The following is a 27,421-nucleotide window of genomic DNA, read 5'->3' as shown; positions in this document are numbered from 1 at the left end:
AGGAAGAATGAGGAGAGGCAGTACAAACTAAAGGGCACAATTCTAAAAGGGGTACAGGAACAGAGAGACCTGGGGATACAAGTACACAAATCGTTGAAGGTGGCAAGGCAGGTTGAGAAAGTGGTTAAAAAAGCATACGTGATCCTGGGCTTTATAAATAGAGGCATAGCGTACAAAAGTAAAGAAGTCATGATGAACCTTTATAAAACACTGGTTCGGCCACAGCTGGAGTATTGTGTCCAGTTCTGGGCACCGCACTTTAGGAAAGATGTGAAGGCCTTAGAGAGGGTGCAGAAGAGATTTACTAGAACGATTCCAGGGATGAGGGACTTTATTTACATGGATAGACTGGAGAATCTGGGGTTGTTGTCCTTGGAACAGAGAAGGTTGAGAGGAGATTTGATCGAGGTATTCAAAATCATGAAGGGTCTAGAGAGAGAAACTGTTCCCATTGGCAGCAGGGTCAAGAACCAGAGGACACAGATTTAAGGTTATTGGCAAAAGAACCAAAGGTTGACATGAGGAAAAACTTTTTTACACAGCGAGTGGTTGTGATCTGGAATGCACTGCCCGAGGGGGTGGTGGAGGCAGATTCAATCATGGCCTTCAAAAGGGAACTGGATAAGTACTTGAAAGGAAAAAATTTGCAGGGCTACGGGGATAGGGAAGTGGAGTGGGACTACTTAATAGTAGATTCCTGCATTTTCCCGACGACAGATGTCAGGCTAACTGTCCTATAGTTCCCTGTTTTCTCTCTGCTTCCTTTTCTGAATAGCAAGATTGTCCTTCTTGGTGGTAGAGGCCACAGGGCTGTGGGGTTCAACATCTCATGGCTCTTTTCAAATAGGTAGAGTGTTATTCTGGTGTCCTGGCCAACATTCCTCTTTCAACCAATACCATCAAAAAAAAATAACAGACTAACTGTTCATTCATTCCTTTGCTTTATGTTGGATCTTACTTTACCCAAAATCATACCAAGTTTGCAACAAAGCACTTCAAAAATATGACATAGGTGTTAAGTAATCACCTGGTTGAAGCGTATAGAAGAAAATCAGGCAGGAAGGATTACATGCAAGTAACCAAGTTTGCCCGATTTAGGAACATAGGAACATGAGTAGGCCCATTCTACCTTTCGAGCCCGTTCCACCATTGAATGAAAATATGGCTGATCTGTATCCTAACTCCATCCACCCACCTTGGCTCCATATCCCTTAATAACCTTGGCTAGCAAAAATCTATTGCTCTCAGATTTAAAATTATTAATTGAGTTAACATCTACTGCTTTTTGTGGGAGAGAGTTCCACACTTCTACCACCCTTTGTCTGAAGAAGGGTTTCCTAGCTTCTCTTACTTTTCACAGTTCTGATGAAGGGTCATCGACCTGAAACGTTAACTCTGTTCCTTTCTCCACACATGCTGCCTGACTTGCTGAGTATTTCCAGCATTTTCTGTTTTCATTTCAGATTTCCAGCATCCGCAGTATTTTGATTTTGATTTCCTAACTTCTCTCCTGAATGAGGAGAAATTTCTTCACTCAGAGGGTGGTGAACCTGTGGAATTCTCTACCACAGAAGGCAGTGGAGGCCAAGTCATTAGATGTATTCAAAAAGGAGATGGATATATCTCTAATTGCTAAAGGGATCAAGGGATATGGGGAAAAAGCAGGAACAGGGTACTGAGTTAGATGATCAGCCATGATCATTTTGAATGGCAGAGCAGGCCCGAAGGACCAAATGGCCAACTCTTGCTCCTATTTTCTATGTTTCTATGTTTCTATGAATGGCTTGGCAGAAAAAGTTTCTCTCTATCTACCCTATCAATTCCTTTCAAAATCCTATAAACCTCAATCAAATCACCCCTTAACCTTCTATAGTCCAGGGAATACAAGCCTAGTTTTGTAATTGCTCCTTATAATCTAACCCTTGGAGCGTTCAAATCCATCTGCCAGAGTTTTGTGCACTCACTTACTCTATCAATGTCTCTTTGTAATTTTATGCTCCCGTCTACGCTACTTACTATGTCACCAATTTTTGTGTCATTGGCAAACTTGAACACATAGCTCTTTATTATGTTATCTAAGTTATTAATAAATTCAGTGACTACTTGAGGCCCCAGCACAGATCCTTGTGAGACACCACTAGTCACTTCCTTCCAATTCGAGCATGCATCCATTACCCCAATCCTCTGTCTTCTACCGCTTAACCAATCTCCTAACCAGGTCAATAATTTGCCTTCAATTCCATGAGCGTTGTGGAAATTTATCGAATGCCTTCAGGAAGTCCATATAAACTACATGCATAGACATTCTTTAGTTACTTCCTCAAAAAATTCAATTGGCTTCTTTAGAGATTACCTACCTCCCCGTCCATTTTAAATGAATTATACGTGCTATGGCAGAGCCTTGTCCAAAGACATGAAATTCAGCATGGGTCAAAATTTAAATCATTACATGGTAATTGGACCACACATGCCTGCCGCATAGCCTCGTTTAGACTCCCAAAATTGCAGGCTGCAATTGCAGGTTGCAGGTCCATCATATTGACTTTCTTTAATGCGCCCTGTAGTTCTTTCTTGGAGCTACAGGGTAAATATGCTTGTTCATTGTGTTGTTTAAAGTACATGGGGTCGATTTTCACCGTCTCCGCCTGGCGTTAACAGGGTGGTAATGACCTCAAAGTGGGCTGGGTAGACCTACCACCCCTGTTAACACTGCCGATGTGACCAGCACCATTTTAAAAGGGTCCTACCGCCAGGTGTCCAAAGTGCCTGCCTGTTTCAGGCATTAGTCACCTAATATGGAAATCAGGGTCCTATAACATAAATAGGACTCCGATTGCCATATATGGTTGGAACTAATCGGATATTGTGCCATGCAGACTCCAATCAGTTCCACGGGCAATGGAACCGAAGAGGCTCGCCAAAGGTAAGTGACGCATCATTTTCATGGGCACCAGAGGAGCAGGAATGCACCTCCAGGGCACCCCCGCCCTACGTGATCACGACTGCCCACCCCCCACCACCCCCCCACAAATAATTTACCTTTCTAGTGGCAGCCCAGCCTGATCTTAAGGCCTCAATCTGGTGAGCTGTTTGGCGCTCCCCAACTTGCCTGCAAAATTTAAATAAGGCCGGGGCCTCAAAATGGCGGGGGCCTCACAGTCGCTAGAATGGGAAGCTAGCCAGCGCACTCCGCTGGTCACGCACTCGAAAGTCAAAATCGATCTCTATCTGTTTTCTGGCTGAAGACCATATATATATATATATATCATACATCTTAAGACACATTGCATAATATTTCAAAGGATGTTAGTGTTATCTTCAATTAAGAACATAAGAACATTAAAGAAGAAAGACTTGCATTTCTATAGCACCTTTCACGATCTCAGGATGTCACAATGTGCTTTACAGGCAATGTGCTTTTGAAGTGTAGTCACTGTTGTAATGTAGGAAATGCAGGAGCTGATTTGCACACAGCAAGGTCCCACAAATGGCAAGGACTCTGTATTTTAATGAGCACAGAATCCATCCTCTCTGTAAGGGGTTTCTTTTTTTACTGTTTCTCGGGCTTATAGTAGGTCAGCCAGTTATGTTTTTCCTGAGCTGCCCTGCCCGCAGTGCGGTTGCGAATCGCTTACCCCTTCCTGATTCTGAGCTGAGGACTTATCGAGTGGTAACAAAGACAGACAAACAGACCAGTGGATTGGTATAAGGAAAACCAATGTTTATTAATAAGAAAACTAAAACTACAAGGTAAATAGTATAATACAGAAGATAAAGAAATCGCTATGGATGTAATACAGTCTTACACTTATCGGGTTGAAAGAAACAGACACATCGAGGGAAAATTCTAAAATCACAAGTTTAGCAATATCCCTTAACCCCCAACCTTACACTTATGCTAGGTTGTCTTGTGGCAGCCAGAAAATTAATGCTCACCGGTGAAAACAGATGAAAAGGCCTGGCCCCTGTGCCTGCTGCTGCCGTCGACATGTGGTTGCGAGGTTTACTGGATGGCTTCCTTCTTAGTTGCTAGCAGACAGACAGGATAGGGCCAAGAGGCGAAGAGAGCAGCTACTACCCTGAAATATACTGGGCAGCTTCAGTTATACCCTCTTGGTAACAGGTTTTTTCATACCTTATCAGCTTGCTTCATTGTTTGATTTAAGCACGAAACGTAAGACAAAGGACCCCATCTCTGGCCCATTTACATTATGGCCGTTTCCTGTATCGATCTGTATGCTAACTGCTTTACCATTGTTCCGAATGTACCTTGATGGTTCACCTTTTGTCCTGCGATCACTTCCTGCTCGAATTTTGATGTGTTGGCCGGCCATGTTGATAGCTTGCCTCAGGGCTAGAATGCAGCTGCATTGTTTAAAGAAACCTGTCTAGACACGAAACCTGCCAAGTTGTTGAGAATGCAATTTCAAATCTGCCGGTCCTCGGCCATGTGTCTGACTGCAGCCATTTTGAGAGACCTTGGATTTTTTAAAACAGTCACACCAGGGTTTCTTTAATAACTCCAATAAATCTTCGGGGTGGGGGGAACATGTGAAATTTTGCGAATCCCTTCACTCCCCCCTGTGGATACTTAAACTTGCTTGAAGTGTCCATGCAAGGTGAGCAAAGATTTCTGACTGTCGCAAACAACCTTCCCCTTTATTTACCTATCCCTAATCCCTCGACACATACATTCCCTTACTTGGAGAGAACCCCAGTGTATGGCAGGCATTCGGATAGAAAACAAGGTTGAATTACAACAATCCCAGCACGGAGGGGTCCAAATACCCCTGCACCACTTGGGATGAAACAGTATTTCGCATACTATACAACACAACAATGAACAATCTTTATTCAAAATAACATCAAAACGTAAACATTACTTTATTGAAAACAACAAACGGAAGGGACCATCTTTATTAAAATAATGAAGCAGGCTGCCATCGCTCGCAAGGGATGCGTCCCCGAACTCACACGGGTGTTTCGTCTACCCGAGCATACTGGTCCTTCCATACCCTTTGTGTTCTAACTACTACCTCGAGACCCCTATTCCTACACTGGACGCAAACCAGGTAGAGGACGATCCCGAGCTGACAGATTACTAGCACGTGTGATGCCAGACGAATCCAGGAGGGGACCTCTATATTCTCAAAGATGTCCCACCAGGGTGGGGTCGTAATACTCAGAATATCGGCCCCTATCTGGACAGTCTTCTGTTCCAGCGTGTAAAAGTGTTTTTGGGACACCCCTACTGCTTTTAATAATTTAACGAGGTGTTCTGGGAGAGGGGGGATCTGATAGCCAAAGTGGGCTACATACTTTTGGAGGTTGGTGAAATTCTCTTTCACAGTGAGGTGAACAGTGGATGGTTCAGGGATGGGGACAATTCGTGTCTGTGCCACTTGAACTTCTGCCTGGGGTTTAAAGCAGAAACTGCTGTCACTCACCGCACACCAGCTGTGCTGACCGTGCTGGTAGTGAGACGCTGCTGTGGTGATGCAATATGTCCCACCTCCTATATACGCCACCTGTGGGGGAACATGGCCTTGTGCCGTGGCTTCCATGGTGCAGTTTATAGGCTTCGCGTCAGCAGCTCTGAACCCGCACTGCGGTTTTGAATAGGCGTTCAAGTGCTGGGGACACAGGATTATGTGTGATCCCCGGCTCTGGCACCCCGAGAGGTCAGTACCTGTCATACCATGCTCCCACTTTATGACGTAGGGCGGGACCGCTGTGAAATGAAGGTGTGCACCCCCCTGAATGACATCAATGTTCTCCACCCTGTACACCGGCGCGGGTCGGGCCGTCCCGCCCATGACTGGCATCCTTACAACTATCCCTATGATGGTGTGGTTGGAACGCCCACAGTCCACTGGGACTGGGTAGGCCTCAGAAGCTAGGCGGAGCTGGCACGGACTTAATGTATTCTCAAAAGGGTGGAGGGCTGCGAGGTGTTTGTTGCTGATCCAGGAGGGGACTAAACCTTGCTTTAAATCCTCCAGATTGCTGCGGGCCTCGCCCAGCAACCATGCCCCATACAGCACGCACACTTCATTCTGCGCCGCCTGGTCTGACGCATTCCGACCCTCCCTAATGAGCGCATTCACCGTCTTTGCATACTTTTCCAGCTCCGCTATGATCTCCTTTAAGTGGAGAGTCATGGCCTGATCTTCGTGCAGTTCCGAACCCACCACCTTATTCGCATCGATTAATATTTTCTTTAATTGAGTTTTTAAACCATTAATCTGGGTCTGCAGCTCGATGTCATCTAAGCTGTTGATGACAGAAGACCCCGTGTTAAAACCAGTTAAGACATCGTTAAAAACACCCCTTCTTTGTCTCCCAATCCCGTCCAAAAGCTCATGGGTGTATAGTCTGGTTCTGTCAACGTCTGAAAAATCAAACTGATAAAAATTTACGGAACATCTCTTTTAAGAGGGCTTGATACAACTGTGCGGTCTGTGTGGGGCACCACGCGGGTAGGTGTACCTCGGTGAGGTTCAAAATCACGGAGGCTACCGCGTAGTGCACCCCTTGATACAGTGCCTGGTCTGTAGGTACTAGCACCAAGCCGTTCCCTGGTCCCTTGGTGGTGGCGGGGCATCCCTCTACTATCATACGTGACGTCACAGTCGTGGGCAAGGGCTGTCGGGGGCGGGTTACTAATTCAGTGGCATTAACCGAGATTGGGGAGTATGGGATCACGCATGCGCTCAGGCGCGATTTCCAGTCAATCCCCCTCCCGTTATCTTGCCACTGGCTGTGGAAAATGATGGAAATGCCTGTGGGGCAGACTTTCTCTGAACCCCACATACAGACATAGATCCCCTGATCCGGTTCCCACCATTTGTCCCAGCACACACTTAACCCTCCCTGGGTCCCTGTGATGGTCCTGTGGGTGTTATTCCCTAACCTTTCCCACTCTACCCTGGGGTTCCCCATATCCTTACTTAATTTCCTAAGCCACCACCACCTATCCAGGGGAACATTGCCTTTACATGACAAACATATTCCTTTTCCCACAGTGACGCTAATCCTTGGGGTGACAATTCGTATCCTCGGGCACTGGAGGGAGGTCTCCCTGTATGAAAAACCGGCCTGGCTCGAGTACTGGGTCGAATTTGACCCCAGCCATCCGGGCCAGCTCCCCTCGTGAGTGTACAAGGCGATTTCATCCGCCTCGCGTAGGCCACTCCCATCGTGGGCGAGGGGCGCTGTTTTTCCGGAGCATCCGAAGATGTGGTGGTCCTCGGTATCGCCCCTTCTCGCGAGGCTCAGCCCAGACAGGGCGAGCAGGATCACTCCTCCGAACATTCCCTGTAAAAGATAAAGAACATCTAGCCGGGCTCCCGATAGGCTGCCTGGCTTGGGTGAAGTGTGAGCGGGTCCCTGGACCTCGGCTCACGGAGACAACACTGGAACGGTTCCACACCTTATAATAAACCTATACATCTTAACTTAAAACTACAAACTTAACTGCTAAAGTTATATACATCCGCCGCCCGTCTCCGAGCGGCCAGCTCAAATTCTGTCAGGACTGCTGCAGGCTGCTCCCTGCGGCGTGGCTGTACTGAGCTTTACTTCCGGTCCCTCACAGCCCGCGACTGCTGGCTGAGGACCTTTGTCTTTCGACTTAACTTTAGCACGGGAGGTAGCCCTTTTAAACTGGGGAGCCGGCGACCATGCCTTCCTAGGCTGGGGTGTCCGAGGGGACCTCCTAGGAAGTGCTGTTGGTGGGGCTACCCTGGCGAGCGGACCCTTGCTGTGGATCACAGTCCTCGCTGGCTGGGGACTTTTCCCCTGTGGCTCCTCCCTTCCCAAGTCTGAGCTGGGGACAGGCAACCCCCTGCTGTTTTCTGCCTGTTGCTGAGAGTCTTCCTCTCCAGGTTCAAAACCTAGGTCGGGGGCGGGACTACCTGCCTCGAGCTCCTCCTCCTCCCCACCTGAGTCCCAGAAGAGAGGGGGAGTGGTTTGGACAGGGGTCTGGGTGACTCCTCCCCTGACTGCACCTGCAGGTGCTGCCTGTGAGCTGTGACCTGCTGGGAGCTGGGGATTTCTAACCTCGGGTTGGATCCCAGCTGCCTGCTTTTTCGCCTCCACAGTACTGGGGACTGGTAGCTCTTGGACCGCTTCCCTCCGAGCCTTGTCTATGGCTCTTTCCCCTGCGCGGACGGTCAGGCCCAGGAATTTCACCTCCTGCTGACCGATCTGCGCTTTCTTCTCTAGTCATAGCGGGGCATCGTCAGGGGGGGCTGAGGGAGCTACCACACCAGTAGTGGCTGCTATTCTTCCCTGGCTGGCCATAAAAGATCGCATGGCCTCAAAAAATGACTCCATGGCAGCGGGGGCAATTCCTGCCTCTGCCTCCCCCGTCGCTGCCTTTTGCGCTGGGGCGGTGGGATTCTTTCCCTTAGTATCCTTCCAGGGGTTTTTACAATCTTTGCGCAAGTGGCCATCCTTCCCGCACCCAAAGCAGTTTAACTTAGCCTGGGCGGGACGATTCCCTTCCTGGTGCCATTCCCTTTTATGCTGGGCCCCTGGTTTAACCTCGTGGACTTTCCCCTTGAGTTGGGGCGTCTCGATACCCCTGATATTTTTAAATGCTATCGTGAGCTGGCGGATCACCGTTTCCTCGGTGGTCTGGGGGCTACGGGGGTCAAACCAGGCCGCAGCTCGTGTTCGAATTTGGGGCAGGCAGTTTGTCATGAGACAGCGGAGCCAGTGGGCTAATTGATCTCTGTTCAGGAGTGTCCGCCCTGGCATTCCCGGGCATGCGCTCCGGTAGACTGGCCACAGCCTGTCTGCGAAAGCCTGTGGGGACTCCCCAGGGAGCTGTACCATTTTTCCCACCCGGGCGAACGGACTCCCATCATTTAGTCCCATGGCCTCCAATATCTCTTCCCTTAACTCCTCGTAATCTTTCTGCCCCCTTTTGCACTCATCTGATAAGGTTTGGAGGAGGTCACCCCCCAGAGAAAACAGCAGCATTTTTGCTTGTTCTGCTTCATCGCAGTCATTAACGCAAGCTGCCTGCTCTATCTCACGGAAGTGTAGAGAGGGGTCTCCCTCCACTGTAAGCTTAGGGATATGGCTAACCATGGCCCTGAGCTGTGGGGTGCCATGCGGCACTACAAACTGGTTCTGGATGGCCCCTAGGTCCTCGCCATCGGCGGGCGGGCCATACCTCCGTTGTCGGAGGGGGTACACTGGTCCCGGTCCTGGTCTATCTACCAGGAATTGCTGGTTCTCCCCTAATGCTTCATCCTCCACCCCCCCTTGCTGCCAGACCTCCTGAAAACTCGGGGCTATGGGTGGTGGCCGTGAAGCCTCTGGTTCCCTAACCAGTGTCGTTCTGGGAGCTGCCTGTGGGACTTCCCTGCTTGGGTTGCCGGTAAAATCCGACTGGCCCGCCTTCGGGCTAAGGAGGCATACCATGCCCTTCGCCCTCGCTAAGGCCATGCCCAAACGTTCTATTTCTTGCCTGCAGGGGCGATGATCTGCGTCCTCAAACCCCTGGGCGCAGGCCAGCTTATATGCTGCCTTTACCTCGCCTACTTTCTCCTCCTGCTCTTTTAATTCTTGCGTGAGGCTGTGGATCTTATCCATTAACCTAGCCTCACTGCCTCTCGCCTCTCTGACCTGGTATTCCAGGTGTTCCATTCTACCTCTAGCGCTACTTCTGAGCTCAGCGATCTGGTATTCCAGGCGCTCTACCTTTGCCTGGTGGTCCCTTGCCATCTGCGCCCTTTCTTGGCTAATTGCCTGGAGCGCTGCTACCCCTTGCTCTTCGGCTGCTGTCTTTTCCTGCAGCTCTAGGGTCAACTGTTTAATCTTGGCTGCTCGCGCTGCTACAGCACGGTCTAGAACTAAGACCTGCTTTTTAAAACACAAGAGCCAGACCGCCTTCTCAATACCTTTCTTATACTGTTTACTTGCTGTCCACTGGATGGCTGCATCTATGGGACGCTCGGCCTTTAACATATCGCCCACCCACTTTTTCGCGATATTTACCTTGCCGCACACATAGGCAGACAACCTTATCTCCATTGCGGATTCCTCCTCCGCACCACTGTCTGTCTTGTTACACACTTTCGCCTCAGCTCCTGGCTGGCTCGCCATTTCTGTAAGGGGTTTCTTTTTTTTACTGTTTCTCGGGCTTATAATAGGTCAGCCAGTTATGTTTTCCTGAGCTGCCCTGCCCGCAGTGCGGTTGCGAATCGCTTACCCCTTCCTGATTCTGAGCTGAGGACTTATCGAGTGGTAACAAAGACAGACAAACAGACCAGTGGATTGGTATAAGGAAAACCAATGTTTATTAATAAGAAAACTAAAACTACAAGGTAAACAGTATAATACAGAAGATAAAGAAATCGCTATGGATGTAATACAGTCTTACACTTATCGGGTTGAAAGAAACAGACACATCGAGGGAAAATTCTAAAATCACAAGTTTAGCAATATCCCTTAACCCCCAACCTTACACTTATGCTAGGTTGTCTTGTGGCAGCCAGAAAATTAATGCTCACCGGTGAAAACAGATGAAAAGGCCTGGCCCCTGTGCCTGCTGCTGCCGTCGACATGTGGTTGCGAGGTTTACTGGATGGCTTCCTTCTTAGTTGCTAGCAGACAGACAGGATAGGGCCAAGAGGCGAAGAGAGCAGCTACTACCCTGAAATATACTGGGCAGCTTCAGTTATACCCTCTTGGTAACAGGTTTTTTCATACCTTATCAGCTTGCTTCATTGTTTGATTTAAGCACGAAACGTAAGACAAAGGACCCCATCTCTGGCCCATTTACATTATGGCCGTTTCCTGTATCGATCTGTATGCTAACTGCTTTACCATTGTTCCGAATGTACCTTGATGGTTCACCTTTTGTCCTGCGATCACTTCCTGCTCGAATTTTGATGTGTTGGCCGGCCATGTTGATAGCTTGCCTCAGGGCTAGAATGCAGCTGCATTGTTTAAAGAAACCTGTCTAGACACGAAACCTGCCAAGTTGTTGAGAATGCAATTTCAAATCTGCCGGTCCTCGGCCATGTGTCTGACTGCAGCCATTTTGAGAGACCTTGGATTTTTTAAAACAGTCACACCAGGGTTTCTTTAATAACTCCAATAAATCTTCGGGGTGGGGGGAACATGTGAAATTTTGCGAATCCCTTCATCTCCCCACAAGGAAAATCATAGAATCATAGAAATCAAGGCAAAGAAATAGGTCATTGAGCCATCATGCTTCAGCCATTGCTGGCTCTTACCTGGACCTATTGACCCTAATTCCATTGCCTTGCCCTTTACCAATATTCTTTTATATTCTCCCTTTCCAAGTACAGTAATTATCTGTTCCCTGGGACCTTTCTATTTTTAGTCCTGTTAACATTTTTTAAATACAAATTCCTTCTAAAATTTATCTTCAGTAGTGGCTCTTCTGTACTCTCCTCAGATATTCCTGCAGTTAAGCTTTCAGCTTCCCCCGTAAAAACAGAGGCAAGATATTTATTAAGCACGTCCACCTTACTTATTGTCAAGTGCAGCTGGCTCTCTCTATTTCTGACTATCCCCACTCCACCTTTGACTAAAGAAACAGCTTGCATTTATATAATGCTTCCACATCCTCAGGATGTCCCAAAGCGCTTCACTGTCAATCAAGTACTTTTCAAATGCAGCCATTGATGTAATGTAGGGAAACACAGCAACCAATTCTCACACAACAAGGTCCCACAAAGAGCAATGAGATAAATGACCAGATAATCTGCTTTGGTGGTGGCAGCTGAGGGATAAATATTGGCCAGGCCGCCAGGAAACTTCTACAGTTCTTCTTCAAATAACGGCATGGGCTTTTTTATGTGCACCTGAGAGGGACAGACGGGGCCTCAGTTTAACATCTCACACGAAAGTCAGCACCTCCGACAATGCATAGAATATGTACACAAGCCTCTGAAGTGGGGCTTCAAACCCACAACCTTCTGACTCTGAGGTGAGAGTGCTACCACTGTACCAATGCTGTATAAAAGCAACTCTTTTTTTCCAAGTTGACTATCCGCTTTATGTGCTTAAAACCCTGCTAATTTACATCGAGTCGACAACACAGAAACAGGCCATTCAGCCCAACTGGTCAATGCCGGTGTTCATGCTCCACACGAGCCTCCTCCCTCCCTACTTCATCTAACCCTCCCAGCATATCCTTCTATTCCTTTTTCCCTCAGATGCTTATCTAGCTTCCCCTTAAATAAATCTATGCTATTTGCCTCATTTACTCCTTGTGGTATTGCATTTCACATTCTTACCATTCTTTGGGTAAAGAAGTTTCTTCTGAATTCCCTATTGGATTTATTAATGACTACCTTATATTGATGACCTCTAGTTTTGGACTCCCCCACAAGCAGAAACATTTTCTCTACGTCTACCCTATCAAACCCTTTCATTATCTTAAAGACCTCTATCAGGCCACCCCTCAGCCTTCTCTTTTCTAGAGCAAAGAGCCCCAGTCTGTTCAGCCTTTCCTGATAAGCATATCCTCTCCGTTCTAGTATCAGTTTTCCTTTTCTGCTGTCCACCAGTTTTCATTTATATTCCCCTTAGCTTTCCAAATCTCCTTTTCTTTTTGCTTTCTTTTTATATTTCTCTTATTTTTCTTTTATATTATCCCCTTGCCCGATATTTATCACACCTTTTCTGAAGCACATTTTTGCTGAGATCATGAACTTTGGACTGATTATTTTTATTCTTTGTCTACTGACAGCAATGGCAACACATCCCCCCCTGGAAGAAAGATTCATCGAACCAGCACTTATGCTCCCCCAACCTTTAGCAGAATCAACACCAGATGTCTGCCCACTACCATTCGACACTCCAAGTAAGTTCTGGAATGAGAAGAGGATACAATAACTTTAACCTCAGTGATAAAGATGGGTACAGGAGTATGCTGGATATAGAAATAGTTAATTCACTCCTTTCAAAAAAAATTGGGGATCTCTGGGATTCGAAATTTAAAGGGGTAAATATAATCAGAAGGTAAAACATAAAATCTCTAAGGGACTCTTGGACTCCATGGAATAAATCCAGTCAATAGAATCTATTAATGCCATTAGTGGAATACTTAAAGCACATGAATTAAATGTAAAGAACACAGAAGATCAATGTGTAAATTCCAGCAGCAGAAGCTATAAACTCCACCAGTGGAATCTATAAACTCCATCAGTGGAATCTATAAACTCCATCAGTGGAATCGATAAACTCCCATCAGTGGAATCGATAAACTCCATCAGTGGAATCGATAAACTCCCATCAGTGGAATCGATAAACTCCATCAGTGGAATCTATAAACTCCATCACTGGAATCTATAAATTCCATCAATGGAATCTATAAACTCCATCAGTGGAATCAATAAAGTCCATCACTGGAATCAATAAATTCCATCAATGGAATCTATAAACTCCATCAGTGGAATCTATAAACTCCATCAGTGGAATCTATAAACTCCATCAGTGGAATCTATAAACTCTACCAGTGGAATCTATAAACTCCATCAATGGAATCAATAAATTCCAACAATGCAAACAAAAAAACTCCATCAATGGAATCTATAAATTCCACCAATGGAATGTATTAACACCATCAGTGGTACATATAAACTCCATCAATGAAATCAACAAACTCCATCATTGGAATCTCTAAACTCCATCAATGGAATCTATAAACTCCATCAATGGAATGAATAATCTCCATGAGTGGAATCTGTAAACTCCACCAGTGGAATCTATAAACTCCATCAGTGGAATCTATAAACTCCATCAGTGGAATCAATAAACTCCCATCAGTGGAATCGATAAACTCCATCAGTGGAATCGATAAACTCCATCAGTGGAATCTATAAACTCCATCAGTGGAATCTATAAACTCCATCAGTGGAATCTATAAACTCCATCAGTGGAATCGATAAACTCCATCAGTGGAAGCAATAAACTCCATCAGTGGAATCTATAAACTCCACCAGTGGAATCTATCAACTCCATCAGTGGAATCGATAAACTCCCATCAGTGGAATCGATAAACTCCATCAGTGGAATCAATAAACTCCCATCAGTGGAATCGATAAACTCCATCAGTGGAATCGATAAACTCCCATCAGTGGAATCGATAAACTCCCATCAGTGGAATCGATAAACTCCCATCAGTGGAATCTATAAACTCCATCAGTGGAATCTATCAACTCCATCAGTGGAATCTATAAACTCCATCAATGGAATCTATAAACTCCATCAATGGAATGAATAATCTCCATTAGTGGAATCTGTAATCTCCACCAGTGGAATCTATAAACTCCATCAGTGGAATCTATAAACTCCATCAGTGGAATCAATAAACTCCCATCAGTGGAATCGATAAACTCCATCAATGGAATCGATAAACTCCATCAGTGGAATCTATAAACTCCATCAGTGGAATCTATAAACTCCACCAGTGGAATCTATCAACTCCATCAGTGGAATCTATAAACTCCATCAGTGGAATCGATAAACTCCCATCAGTGGAATCGATAAACTCCCATCAGTGGAATCGATAAACTCCATCAGTGGAATCTATAAACTCCATCAGTGGAATCTATAAACTCCATCAGTGGAATCTATAAACTCCATCAGTGGAATCTATAAACTCCATCAGTGGAATCTATAAACTCCATCAGTGGAATCGATAAACTGCATCAGTGGAATCAATAAACTCCATCAGTGGAATCAATAAACTCCATCAGTGGAATCTATAAACTCCCATCAGTGGAATCGATAAACTCCATCAGTGGAATCGATAAACTCCCATCAGTGGAATCGATAAACTCCATCAGTGGAATCGATAAACTCCCATCAGTGGAATCGATAAACTCCATCAGTGGAATCGATAAACTCCATCAGTGGAATCGATAAACTCCATCAGTGGAATCTATAAACTCCATCAATGGAATCAATAAACTCCATCACTGGAATCTATCAACTCCATCAGTGGAATCAATAAACTCCATCACTGGAATCAATAAATTCCATCAATGGAATCTATAAACTCCATCAGTGGAATCTATAAACTCCATCAATGGATTCAATAAATTCCAACAGTGGAATCTATAAACTCCATCAATGGAATCAATAAATTCCAACAATGCAAACAAAAAAACTCCATCAATGGAATCTATAAATTCCACCAATGGAATGTATTAACACCATCAGTGGTACATATAAACTCCATCAATGAAATCAACAAACTCCATCATTGGAATCTCTAAACTCCATCAATGGAATCTATAAACTCCATCAATGGAATGAATAATCTCCATGAGTGGAATCTGTAAACTCCACCAGTGGAATCTATAAACTCCATCAGTGGAATCTATAAACTCCATCAGTGGAATCAATAAACTCCCATCAGTGGAATCGATAAACTCCATCAGTGGAATCGATAAACTCCATCAGTGGAATCTATAAACTCCATCAGTGGAATCTATAAACTCCATCAGTGGAATCTATAAACTCCATCAGTGGAATCGATAAACTCCATCAGTGGAAGCAATAAACTCCATCAGTGGAATCTATAAACTCCACCAGTGGAATCTATCAACTCCATCAGTGGAATCGATAAACTCCCATCAGTGGAATCGATAAACTCCATCAGTGGAATCAATAAACTCCCATCAGTGGAATCGATAAACTCCATCAGTGGAATCGATAAACTCCCATCAGTGGAATCGATAAACTCCCATCAGTGGAATCGATAAACTCCCATCAGTGGAATCTATAAACTCCATCAGTGGAATCTATCAACTCCATCAGTGGAATCTATAAACTCCATCAATGGAATCTATAAACTCCATCAATGGAATGAATAATCTCCATTAGTGGAATCTGTAATCTCCACCAGTGGAATCTATAAACTCCATCAGTGGAATCTATAAACTCCATCAGTGGAATCAATAAACTCCCATCAGTGGAATCAATAAACTCCATCAATGGAATCGATAAACTCCATCAGTGGAATCTATAAACTCCATCAGTGGAATCTATAAACTCCACCAGTGGAATCTATCAACTCCATCAGTGGAATCTATAAACTCCATCAGTGGAATCGATAAACTCCCATCAGTGGAATCGATAAACTCCCATCAGTGGAATCGATAAACTCCATCAGTGGAATCTATAAACTCCATCAGTGGAATCTATAAACTCCATCAGTGGAATCTATAAACTCCATCAGTGGAATCTATAAACTCCATCAGTGGAATCTATAAACTCCATCAGTGGAATCGATAAACTGCATCAGTGGAATCAATAAACTCCATCAGTGGAATCAATAAACTCCATCAGTGGAATCTATAAACTCCCATCAGTGGAATCGATAAACTCCATCAGTGGAATCGATAAACTCCCATCAGTGGAATCGATAAACTCCATCAGTGGAATCGATAAACTCCCATCAGTGGAATCGATAAACTCCATCAGTGGAATCGATAAACTCCATCAGTGGAATCGATAAACTCCATCAGTGGAATCTATAAACTCCATCAATGGAATCAATAAACTCCATCACTGGAATCTATCAACTCCATCAGTGGAATCAATAAACTCCATCACTGGAATCAATAAATTCCATCAATGGAATCTATAAACTCCATCAGTGGAATCTATAAACTCCATCAATGGATTCAATAAATTCCAACAGTGGAATCTATAAACTCCATCAATGGAATCAATAAATTCCAACAATGCAAACAAAAAAACTCCATCAATGGAATCTATATATTCCACCAATGGAATCTATTAACACCATCAGTGGTACATATAAACTCCATCAATGAAATCAACAAACTCCATCATTGGAATCTCTAAACTCCATCAATGGAATCTATAAACTCCATCAATGGAATGAATAATCTCCATGAGTGGAATCTGTAAACTCCATCAGTGGAATCAATAAACACCAACATTGGAATCGAGAAACTCCATCAGTGGAATCTATAAACTCCATCAATGGAATCAATAATCTCCATTAGTGGAATCAGTAAACTCCATCAATGGAATCAATAAACTCCATCAATGGAATCTGTAATCTCCATCAGTGGAATCTATAAACTCCATCAGTGGAATCTACAAATTCCACCAATGGAATCTATTAACACCATCAGTGGTACATATAAACTCCATCAATGAAATCAACAAACTCCATCATTGGAATCTCTAAACTCCATCAGTGGAATCAATAAACTCCATCAGTGGATTCAATGAACTCCATCAGTGGATTCAATGAACTCCATCAGTGGAATCAATAAACTCCATCAGTGGAATCAATAAACTCCATCAGTGGAATCAATAAACTCCATCAGTGGAATCAATAAACTCCATCAGTGGAATCAATAAACTCCATCAGTGGATTCAATGAACTCCATCAGTGGAATCAATAAACTCCATCAGTGGATTCAATAAACTCCATCAATGGAATCTGTAAACTCAATCAGCAGAATCGAGAAACTCCAACAGTGGAATTTTTAAACTCCATCAATGGAATCAATAACCTCCATCAGTGGAATCTATAAACTCCATCAATGGAATCAATAAATTCCATCAATGGAATCTATAAACTCCATCAGTGGAATCTATAAACTCCATCAATGGATTCAATAAATTCCAACAGTGGAATCTATAAACTCCATCAATGGAATCAATAAATTCCAACAATGCAAACAAAAAAACTCCATCAATGGAATCTATATATTCCACCAATGGAATCTATTAACACCATCAGTGGTACATATAAACTCCATCAATGAAATCAACAAACTCCATCATTGGAATCTCTAAACTCCATCAATGGAATCTATAAACTCCATCAATGGAATGAATAATCTCCATGAGTGGAATCTGTAAACTCCATCAGTGGAATCAATAAACACCAACATTGGAATCTATAAACTCCATCAGTGGAATCTATAAACTCCATCAATGGAATCAATAATCTCCATTAGTGGAATCAGTAAACTCCATCAATGGAATCAATAAACTCCATCAATGGAATCTGTAATCTCCATCAGTGGAATCTATAAACTCCATCAGTGGAATCTACAAATTCCACCAATGGAATCTATTAACACCATCAGTGGTACATATAAACTCCATCAATGAAATCAACAAACTCCATCATTGGAATCTCTAAACTCCATCAGTGGAATCAATAAACTCCATCAGTGGATTCAATGAACTCCATCAGTGGATTCAATGAACTCCATCAGTGGAATCAATAAACTCCATCAGTGGAATCAATAAACTCCATCAGTGGAATCAATAAACTCCATCAGTGGAATCAATAAACTCCATCAGTGGAATCAATAAACTCCATCAGTGGAATCAATAAACTCCATCAGTGGAATCAATAAACTCCATCAGTGGATTCAATAAACTCCATCAATGGAATCTATAAACTCCATCAATGGAATGAATAATCTCCATTAGTGGAATCTGTAAACTCCATCAGTGGAATCAATAAACACCAACATTGGAATCTATAAACTCCATCAGTGGAATCTATAAACTCCATCAATGGAATCAATAATCTCCATTAGTGGAATCAGTAAACTCCATCAATGGAATCAATAAACTCCATCAATGGAATCTGTAATCTCCATCAGTGGAATCAATAAACTCCATCAGTGGAATCAATAAACTCCATCAGTGGATTCAATGAACTCCATCAGTGGAATCAATAAACTCCATCAGTGGATTCAATAAACTCCATCAATGGAATCTGTAAACTCAATCAGCAGAATCGAGAAACTCCAACAGTGGAATTTTTAAACTCCATCAATGGAATCAATAACCTCCATCAGTGGAATCTATAAACTCCATCAATGGAATCAATAAATTCCATCAATGGAATCGATAAACACCATCAGGGGAATCTATAAACTCCATCATTAGATTCTGTAAACTCCATCATTGGAATCTCTAATGTCCATCAGTGGAACCTATAAAATCCATCAGTCGAATTTATAAACTCCATCATTAGAATTGATGAACTCCTCAGTGGAATCAATAAACTCCATCAGTGGAATCAATAAACTCCATCAGTGGAATCTATAAACTTGATCAATTGAATCTATAAACTCCATCAGTGGATTCTATAAACTCCATTCATGAAATCAATAAACTCAATCAGTGGAATTAATAAATGCCATCAGTGGAATCTATCAACTCAATCAATGGAAACAATAAACTCCAATATTGGAGTCAATAAACTCTTCCAGTGGAAACAATAATCTCGATAACTCGAAGCAATAAACTCCATCAGTGGAATCTATAAACTCCATCAGTGGAATCTATAAACTCCATCAGTGGAATCTATAAACTCCATCAGTGGAATCTATAAACTCCATCAGTCGACTCAAAAAACTTCCTCAGTGGAATCCATAAACACCGGCCGTGGAATCTATAAACTCCATCAGTGGAGTTTACAAACTCCATCAATGGAATGAATAAACTCCCTCAGTGGAATCAATAAAATCCATCATTGGAATCTATGAACTCCATCAATGGAATTTACAAACTCCATCAGTTGAATTTGTAAATTCCATCAGTGGAATCAATAAACTCCACCAGTGGAACCTATAAACTATATCAATGGAATCAAGAAACACCATCCGTGAAATCTATAACCTCCATCAATGGAATCTATTAAATCCACCAGCGGAATCTACAAACTCCATCAATGAAACCAATAAACTCCATCAGTGGTATCAATAAACTCCATCAGTGGTATCAATAAACTCCATCTGTGGAATCAATAAACAACATCATTTGAATCAATAAACTCCAACATTGGAATCTATGAACACAATCAATGGACTCAATAAACTCCATCAGTTGAATCTATAAACTCCATCAATGGAATCAAGAAACTCCGTCTGTGGAATCAATAAAATCCATCAGTGGAATCAATAAACTACATCATTGGATTCAATAAACTCTGTCAGTGGAATCCATCAACTCCATCGGTGAAGTTTATAAACTCATTCAGTGGAATCGATAAACTTGATCAGTGGAATCTATAAACTCAATCAGTGGAATCCATAAACTCCATCAGTGGAATCGATAAACTCCATCAATGGAATCTATAAACTCCATCAGTGGAATCTATAAACTCCATCAGTGGAATCTATAAACTCCCATCAATGGAATCAATAAACTCCATCAGTGGAATCTATAAACTCAATCAGTGGAATCCATAAACTCCCATCAGTGGAATCTATAAACTCCATCAGTGGAATCCATAAACTCCATCAGTGGAATCTATAAACTCCATCAGTGGAATCTATAAACTCCATCAGTGGAATCTATAAACTCCATCAGTGGAATCGATAAACTCCATCAATGGAATCAATAAACTCCATCAGTGGAATCTATAAACTCAATCAGTGGAATCCATAAACTCCATCAGTGGAATCTATAAACTCCATCAGTGGAATCTATAAACTCCATCAGTGGAATCAATAAACTCAATCAGTGGAATCCATAAACTCCATCAGTGGAATCTATAAACTCCATCAGTGGAATCGATAAACTCCATCAGTGGAATCTGCAAACTCCATCAGTGGAATCGATAAACTCCATCAATGGAATCTATAAACTCCATCAGTGGAATCTATAAACTCCATCAGTGGAATCGATAAACTCCATCAATGGAATCAATAAACTCCATCAGTGGAATCTATAAACTCAATCAGTGGAATCAATAAACTCCATCAGTGGAATCTATAAACTCCATCAGTGGAATCTATAAACTCCATCAGTGGAATCTATAAACTCCATCAGTGGAATCTATAAACTCCATCAGTGGAATCTATAAACTCCATCAATGGAATCAATAAACTCCATCAGTGGAATCTATAAACTCAATCAGTGGAATCCATAAACTCCATCAGTGGAATCTATAAACTCCATCAGTGGAATCTATAAACTCCATCAGTGGAATCAATAAACTCAATCAGTGGAATCCATAAACTCCATCAGTGGAATCTATAAACTCCATCAGTGGAATCTATAAACTCCATCAATGGAATCAATAAACTCAATCAGTGGAATCCATAAACTCCATCAGTGGAATCCATAAACTCCATCAGTGGAATCTATAAACTCCATCAGTGGAATCGATAAACTCCATCAATGGAATCAATAAACTCCATCAGTGGAATCTATAAACTCCATCAATGGAATCAATAAACTCCATCAGTGGAATCAATAAACTCCATCAGTGGAATCTATAAACTCCATCAGCGAAATCTATAAAATCCATCAATGGAATCTATAAATTCCCGAAATGGAATCAACGAACTCCATCGGTGGAATCTATAAACTCAATCAGTGGAATTTATAAACTCCATCACTGGAAACTCTAAACTCCGTCAATCAAATCAATAACCTCCATCAGTGGAATCAATAAACTCAATCAGTGGAATCAATAAATTCCATCAGTGGAATCGATAACTCCATCAGTGGAATCAATAAACTCAATCAGTGGAATCCATAAACTCAATCAGTGGAATCTATAAACTCCATCAGTGGAATCTATAAACTCCATCAGTGGAATCTATAAACTCCATCAGTGGAATCCATAAACTCCATCAGTGGAATCCATAAACTCCATCAGTGGAATCTATAAACTCCATCAGTGGAATCAATAAACTCAATCAGTGGAATCTATAAACTCAATCAGTGGAATCTATAAACTCCATCAGTGGAATCAATAAACTCAATCAGTGGAATCTATAAACTCAATCAGTGGAATCTATAAACTCAATCAGTGGAATCTATAAACTCCATCAATGGAATCAATAAACTCCATCACTGGAATCTATCAACTCCATCAGTGGAATCAATAAACTCCATCACTGGAATCAATAAATTCCATCAATGGAATCTATAAACTCCATCAGTGGAATCTATAAACTCCATCAATGGATTCAATAAATTCCAACAGTGGAATCTATAAACTCCATCAATGGAATCAATAAATTCCAACAATGCAAACAAAAAAACTCCATCAATGGAATCTATATATTCCACCAATGGAATCTATTAACACCATCAGTGGTACATATAAACTCCATCAATGAAATCAACAAACTCCATCATTGGAATCTCTAAACTCCATCAATGGAATCTATAAACTCCATCAATGGAATGAATAATCTCCATGAGTGGAATCTGTAAACTCCATCAGTGGAATCAATAAACACCAACATTGGAATCGAGAAACTCCATCAGTGGAATCTATAAACTCCATCAATGGAATCAATAATCTCCATTAGTGGAATCAGTAAACTCCATCAATGGAATCAATAAACTCCATCAATGGAATCTGTAATCTCCATCAGTGGAATCTATAAACTCCATCAGTGGAATCTACAAATTCCACCAATGGAATCTATTAACACCATCAGTGGTACATATAAACTCCATCAATGAAATCAACAAACTCCATCATTGGAATCTCTAAACTCCATCAGTGGAATCAATAAACTCCATCAGTGGATTCAATGAACTCCATCAGTGGATTCAATGAACTCCATCAGTGGAATCAATAAACTCCATCAGTGGAATCAATAAACTCCATCAGTGGAATCAATAAACTCCATCAGTGGAATCAATAAACTCCATCAGTGGAATCAATAAACTCCATCAGTGGATTCAATGAACTCCATCAGTGGAATCAATAAACTCCATCAGTGGATTCAATAAACTCCATCAATGGAATCTGTAAACTCAATCAGCAGAATCGAGAAACTCCAACAGTGGAATTTTTAAACTCCATCAATGGAATCAATAACCTCCATCAGTGGAATCTATAAACTCCATCAATGGAATCAATAAATTCCATCAATGGAATCTATAAACTCCATCAGTGGAATCTATAAACTCCATCAATGGATTCAATAAATTCCAACAGTGGAATCTATAAACTCCATCAATGGAATCAATAAATTCCAACAATGCAAACAAAAAAACTCCATCAATGGAATCTATATATTCCACCAATGGAATCTATTAACACCATCAGTGGTACATATAAACTCCATCAATGAAATCAACAAACTCCATCATTGGAATCTCTAAACTCCATCAATGGAATCTATAAACTCCATCAATGGAATGAATAATCTCCATGAGTGGAATCTGTAAACTCCATCAGTGGAATCAATAAACACCAACATTGGAATCTATAAACTCCATCAGTGGAATCTATAAACTCCATCAATGGAATCAATAATCTCCATTAGTGGAATCAGTAAACTCCATCAATGGAATCAATAAACTCCATCAATGGAATCTGTAATCTCCATCAGTGGAATCTATAAACTCCATCAGTGGAATCTACAAATTCCACCAATGGAATCTATTAACACCATCAGTGGTACATATAAACTCCATCAATGAAATCAACAAACTCCATCATTGGAATCTCTAAACTCCATCAGTGGAATCAATAAACTCCATCAGTGGATTCAATGAACTCCATCAGTGGATTCAATGAACTCCATCAGTGGAATCAATAAACTCCATCAGTGGAATCAATAAACTCCATCAGTGGAATCAATAAACTCCATCAGTGGAATCAATAAACTCCATCAGTGGAATCAATAAACTCCATCAGTGGAATCAATAAACTCCATCAGTGGAATCAATAAACTCCATCAGTGGATTCAATAAACTCCATCAATGGAATCTATAAACTCCATCAATGGAATGAATAATCTCCATTAGTGGAATCTGTAAACTCCATCAGTGGAATCAATAAACACCAACATTGGAATCTATAAACTCCATCAGTGGAATCTATAAACTCCATCAATGGAATCAATAATCTCCATTAGTGGAATCAGTAAACTCCATCAATGGAATCAATAAACTCCATCAATGGAATCTGTAATCTCCATCAGTGGAATCAATAAACTCCATCAGTGGAATCAATAAACTCCATCAGTGGATTCAATGAACTCCATCAGTGGAATCAATAAACTCCATCAGTGGATTCAATAAACTCCATCAATGGAATCTGTAAACTCAATCAGCAGAATCGAGAAACTCCAACAGTGGAATTTTTAAACTCCATCAATGGAATCAATAACCTCCATCAGTGGAATCTATAAACTCCATCAATGGAATCAATAAATTCCATCAATGGAATCGATAAACACCATCAGGGGAATCTATAAACTCCATCATTAGATTCTGTAAACTCCATCATTGGAATCTCTAATGTCCATCAGTGGAACCTATAAAATCCATCAGTCGAATTTATAAACTCCATCATTAGAATTGATGAACTCCTCAGTGGAATCAATAAACTCCATCAGTGGAATCAATAAACTCCATCAGTGGAATCTATAAACTTGATCAATTGAATCTATAAACTCCATCAGTGGATTCTATAAACTCCATTCATGAAATCAATAAACTCAATCAGTGGAATTAATAAATGCCATCAGTGGAATCTATCAACTCAATCAATGGAAACAATAAACTCCAATATTGGAGTCAATAAACTCTTCCAGTGGAAACAATAATCTCGATAACTCGAAGCAATAAACTCCATCAGTGGAATCTATAAACTCCATCAGTGGAATCTATAAACTCCATCAGTGGAATCTATAAACTCCATCAGTGGAATCTATAAACTCCATCAGTCGACTCAAAAAACTTCCTCAGTGGAATCCATAAACACCGGCCGTGGAATCTATAAACTCCATCAGTGGAGTTTACAAACTCCATCAATGGAATGAATAAACTCCCTCAGTGGAATCAATAAAATCCATCATTGGAATCTATGAACTCCATCAATGGAATTTACAAACTCCATCAGTTGAATTTGTAAATTCCATCAGTGGAATCAATAAACTCCACCAGTGGAACCTATAAACTATATCAATGGAATCAAGAAACACCATCCGTGAAATCTATAACCTCCATCAATGGAATCTATTAAATCCACCAGCGGAATCTACAAACTCCATCAATGAAACCAATAAACTCCATCAGTGGTATCAATAAACTCCATCAGTGGTATCAATAAACTCCATCTGTGGAATCAATAAACAACATCATTTGAATCAATAAACTCCAACATTGGAATCTATGAACACAATCAATGGACTCAATAAACTCCATCAGTTGAATCTATAAACTCCATCAATGGAATCAAGAAACTCCGTCTGTGGAATCAATAAAATCCATCAGTGGAATCAATAAACTACATCATTGGATTCAATAAACTCTGTCAGTGGAATCCATCAACTCCATCGGTGAAGTTTATAAACTCATTCAGTGGAATCGATAAACTTGATCAGTGGAATCTATAAACTCAATCAGTGGAATCCATAAACTCCATCAGTGGAATCGATAAACTCCATCAATGGAATCTATAAACTCCATCAGTGGAATCTATAAACTCCATCAGTGGAATCTATAAACTCCCATCAATGGAATCAATAAACTCCATCAGTGGAATCTATAAACTCAATCAGTGGAATCCATAAACTCCCATCAGTGGAATCTATAAACTCCATCAGTGGAATCCATAAACTCCATCAGTGGAATCTATAAACTCCATCAGTGGAATCTATAAACTCCATCAGTGGAATCTATAAACTCCATCAGTGGAATCGATAAACTCCATCAATGGAATCAATAAACTCCATCAGTGGAATCTATAAACTCAATCAGTGGAATCCATAAACTCCATCAGTGGAATCTATAAACTCCATCAGTGGAATCTATAAACTCCATCAGTGGAATCAATAAACTCAATCAGTGGAATCCATAAACTCCATCAGTGGAATCTATAAACTCCATCAGTGGAATCGATAAACTCCATCAGTGGAATCTGCAAACTCCATCAGTGGAATCGATAAACTCCATCAATGGAATCTATAAACTCCATCAGTGGAATCTATAAACTCCATCAGTGGAATCGATAAACTCCATCAATGGAATCAATAAACTCCATCAGTGGAATCTATAAACTCAATCAGTGGAATCAATAAACTCCATCAGTGGAATCTATAAACTCCATCAGTGGAATCTATAAACTCCATCAGTGGAATCTATAAACTCCATCAGTGGAATCTATAAACTCCATCAGTGGAATCTATAAACTCCATCAATGGAATCAATAAACTCCATCAGTGGAATCTATAAACTCAATCAGTGGAATCCATAAACTCCATCAGTGGAATCTATAAACTCCATCAGTGGAATCTATAAACTCCATCAGTGGAATCAATAAACTCAATCAGTGGAATCCATAAACTCCATCAGTGGAATCTATAAACTCCATCAGTGGAATCTATAAACTCCATCAATGGAATCAATAAACTCAATCAGTGGAATCCATAAACTCCATCAGTGGAATCCATAAACTCCATCAGTGGAATCTATAAACTCCATCAGTGGAATCGATAAACTCCATCAATGGAATCAATAAACTCCATCAGTGGAATCTATAAACTCCATCAATGGAATCAATAAACTCCATCAGTGGAATCAATAAACTCCATCAGTGGAATCTATAAACTCCATCAGCGAAATCTATAAAATCCATCAATGGAATCTATAAATTCCCGAAATGGAATCAACGAACTCCATCGGTGGAATCTATAAACTCAATCAGTGGAATTTATAAACTCCATCACTGGAAACTCTAAACTCCGTCAATCAAATCAATAACCTCCATCAGTGGAATCAATAAACTCAATCAGTGGAATCAATAAATTCCATCAGTGGAATCGATAACTCCATCAGTGGAATCAATAAACTCAATCAGTGGAATCCATAAACTCAATCAGTGGAATCTATAAACTCCATCAGTGGAATCTATAAACTCCATCAGTGGAATCTATAAACTCCATCAGTGGAATCTATAAACTCCATCAGTGGAATCCATAAACTCCATCAGTGGAATCCATAAACTCCATCAGTGGAATCTATAAACTCCATCAGTGGAATCAATAAACTCAATCAGTGGAATCTATAAACTCAATCAGTGGAATCTATAAACTCCATCAGTGGAATCAATAAACTCAATCAGTGGAATCTATAAACTCAATCAGTGGAATCTATAAACTCAATCAGTGGAATCTATAAACTCCATCAGTGGAATCTATAAACTCCATCAGTGGAATCCATAAACTCCATCAATGGAATCAATAAACTCAATCAGTGGAATCTATAAACTCCATCAGTGGAATCTATAAACTCCATCAGTGGAATCTATAAACTCCATCAGTGGAATCGATAAACTCCATCAATGGAATCAATAAACTCCATCAGTGGAATCTATAAACTCAATCAGTGGAATCTATAAACTCCATCAGTGGAATCTATAAACTCCATCAGT

General features: G+C 41.5%; 1 protein-coding gene across 1 annotated transcript in view; it reads left to right on the top strand.

Moving 5' to 3' along the window:
• LOC137332540 (golgin subfamily A member 6-like protein 26) overlaps positions 1 to 27,421 on the top strand; it is a 74,189-nt gene that overhangs the window by 15,348 nt on the left and 31,420 nt on the right. Inside the window, exon 6 of the mRNA XM_067996452.1 lies at positions 12,740 to 12,853. Within this exon, the coding sequence (XP_067852553.1) occupies positions 12,740 to 12,853 (114 nt within the window). The remainder of the gene's footprint in view (positions 1 to 12,739; positions 12,854 to 27,421) is intronic.

This window comes from Heptranchias perlo, chromosome 2 (assembly GCF_035084215.1).
Source record: "Heptranchias perlo isolate sHepPer1 chromosome 2, sHepPer1.hap1, whole genome shotgun sequence".
Classification (NCBI taxonomy): Eukaryota; Metazoa; Chordata; class Chondrichthyes; order Hexanchiformes; family Hexanchidae; genus Heptranchias; species Heptranchias perlo.
Note: the sequence above shows the minus strand (reverse complement) of the source record. Positions and strands in the feature narration are given on the sequence as shown.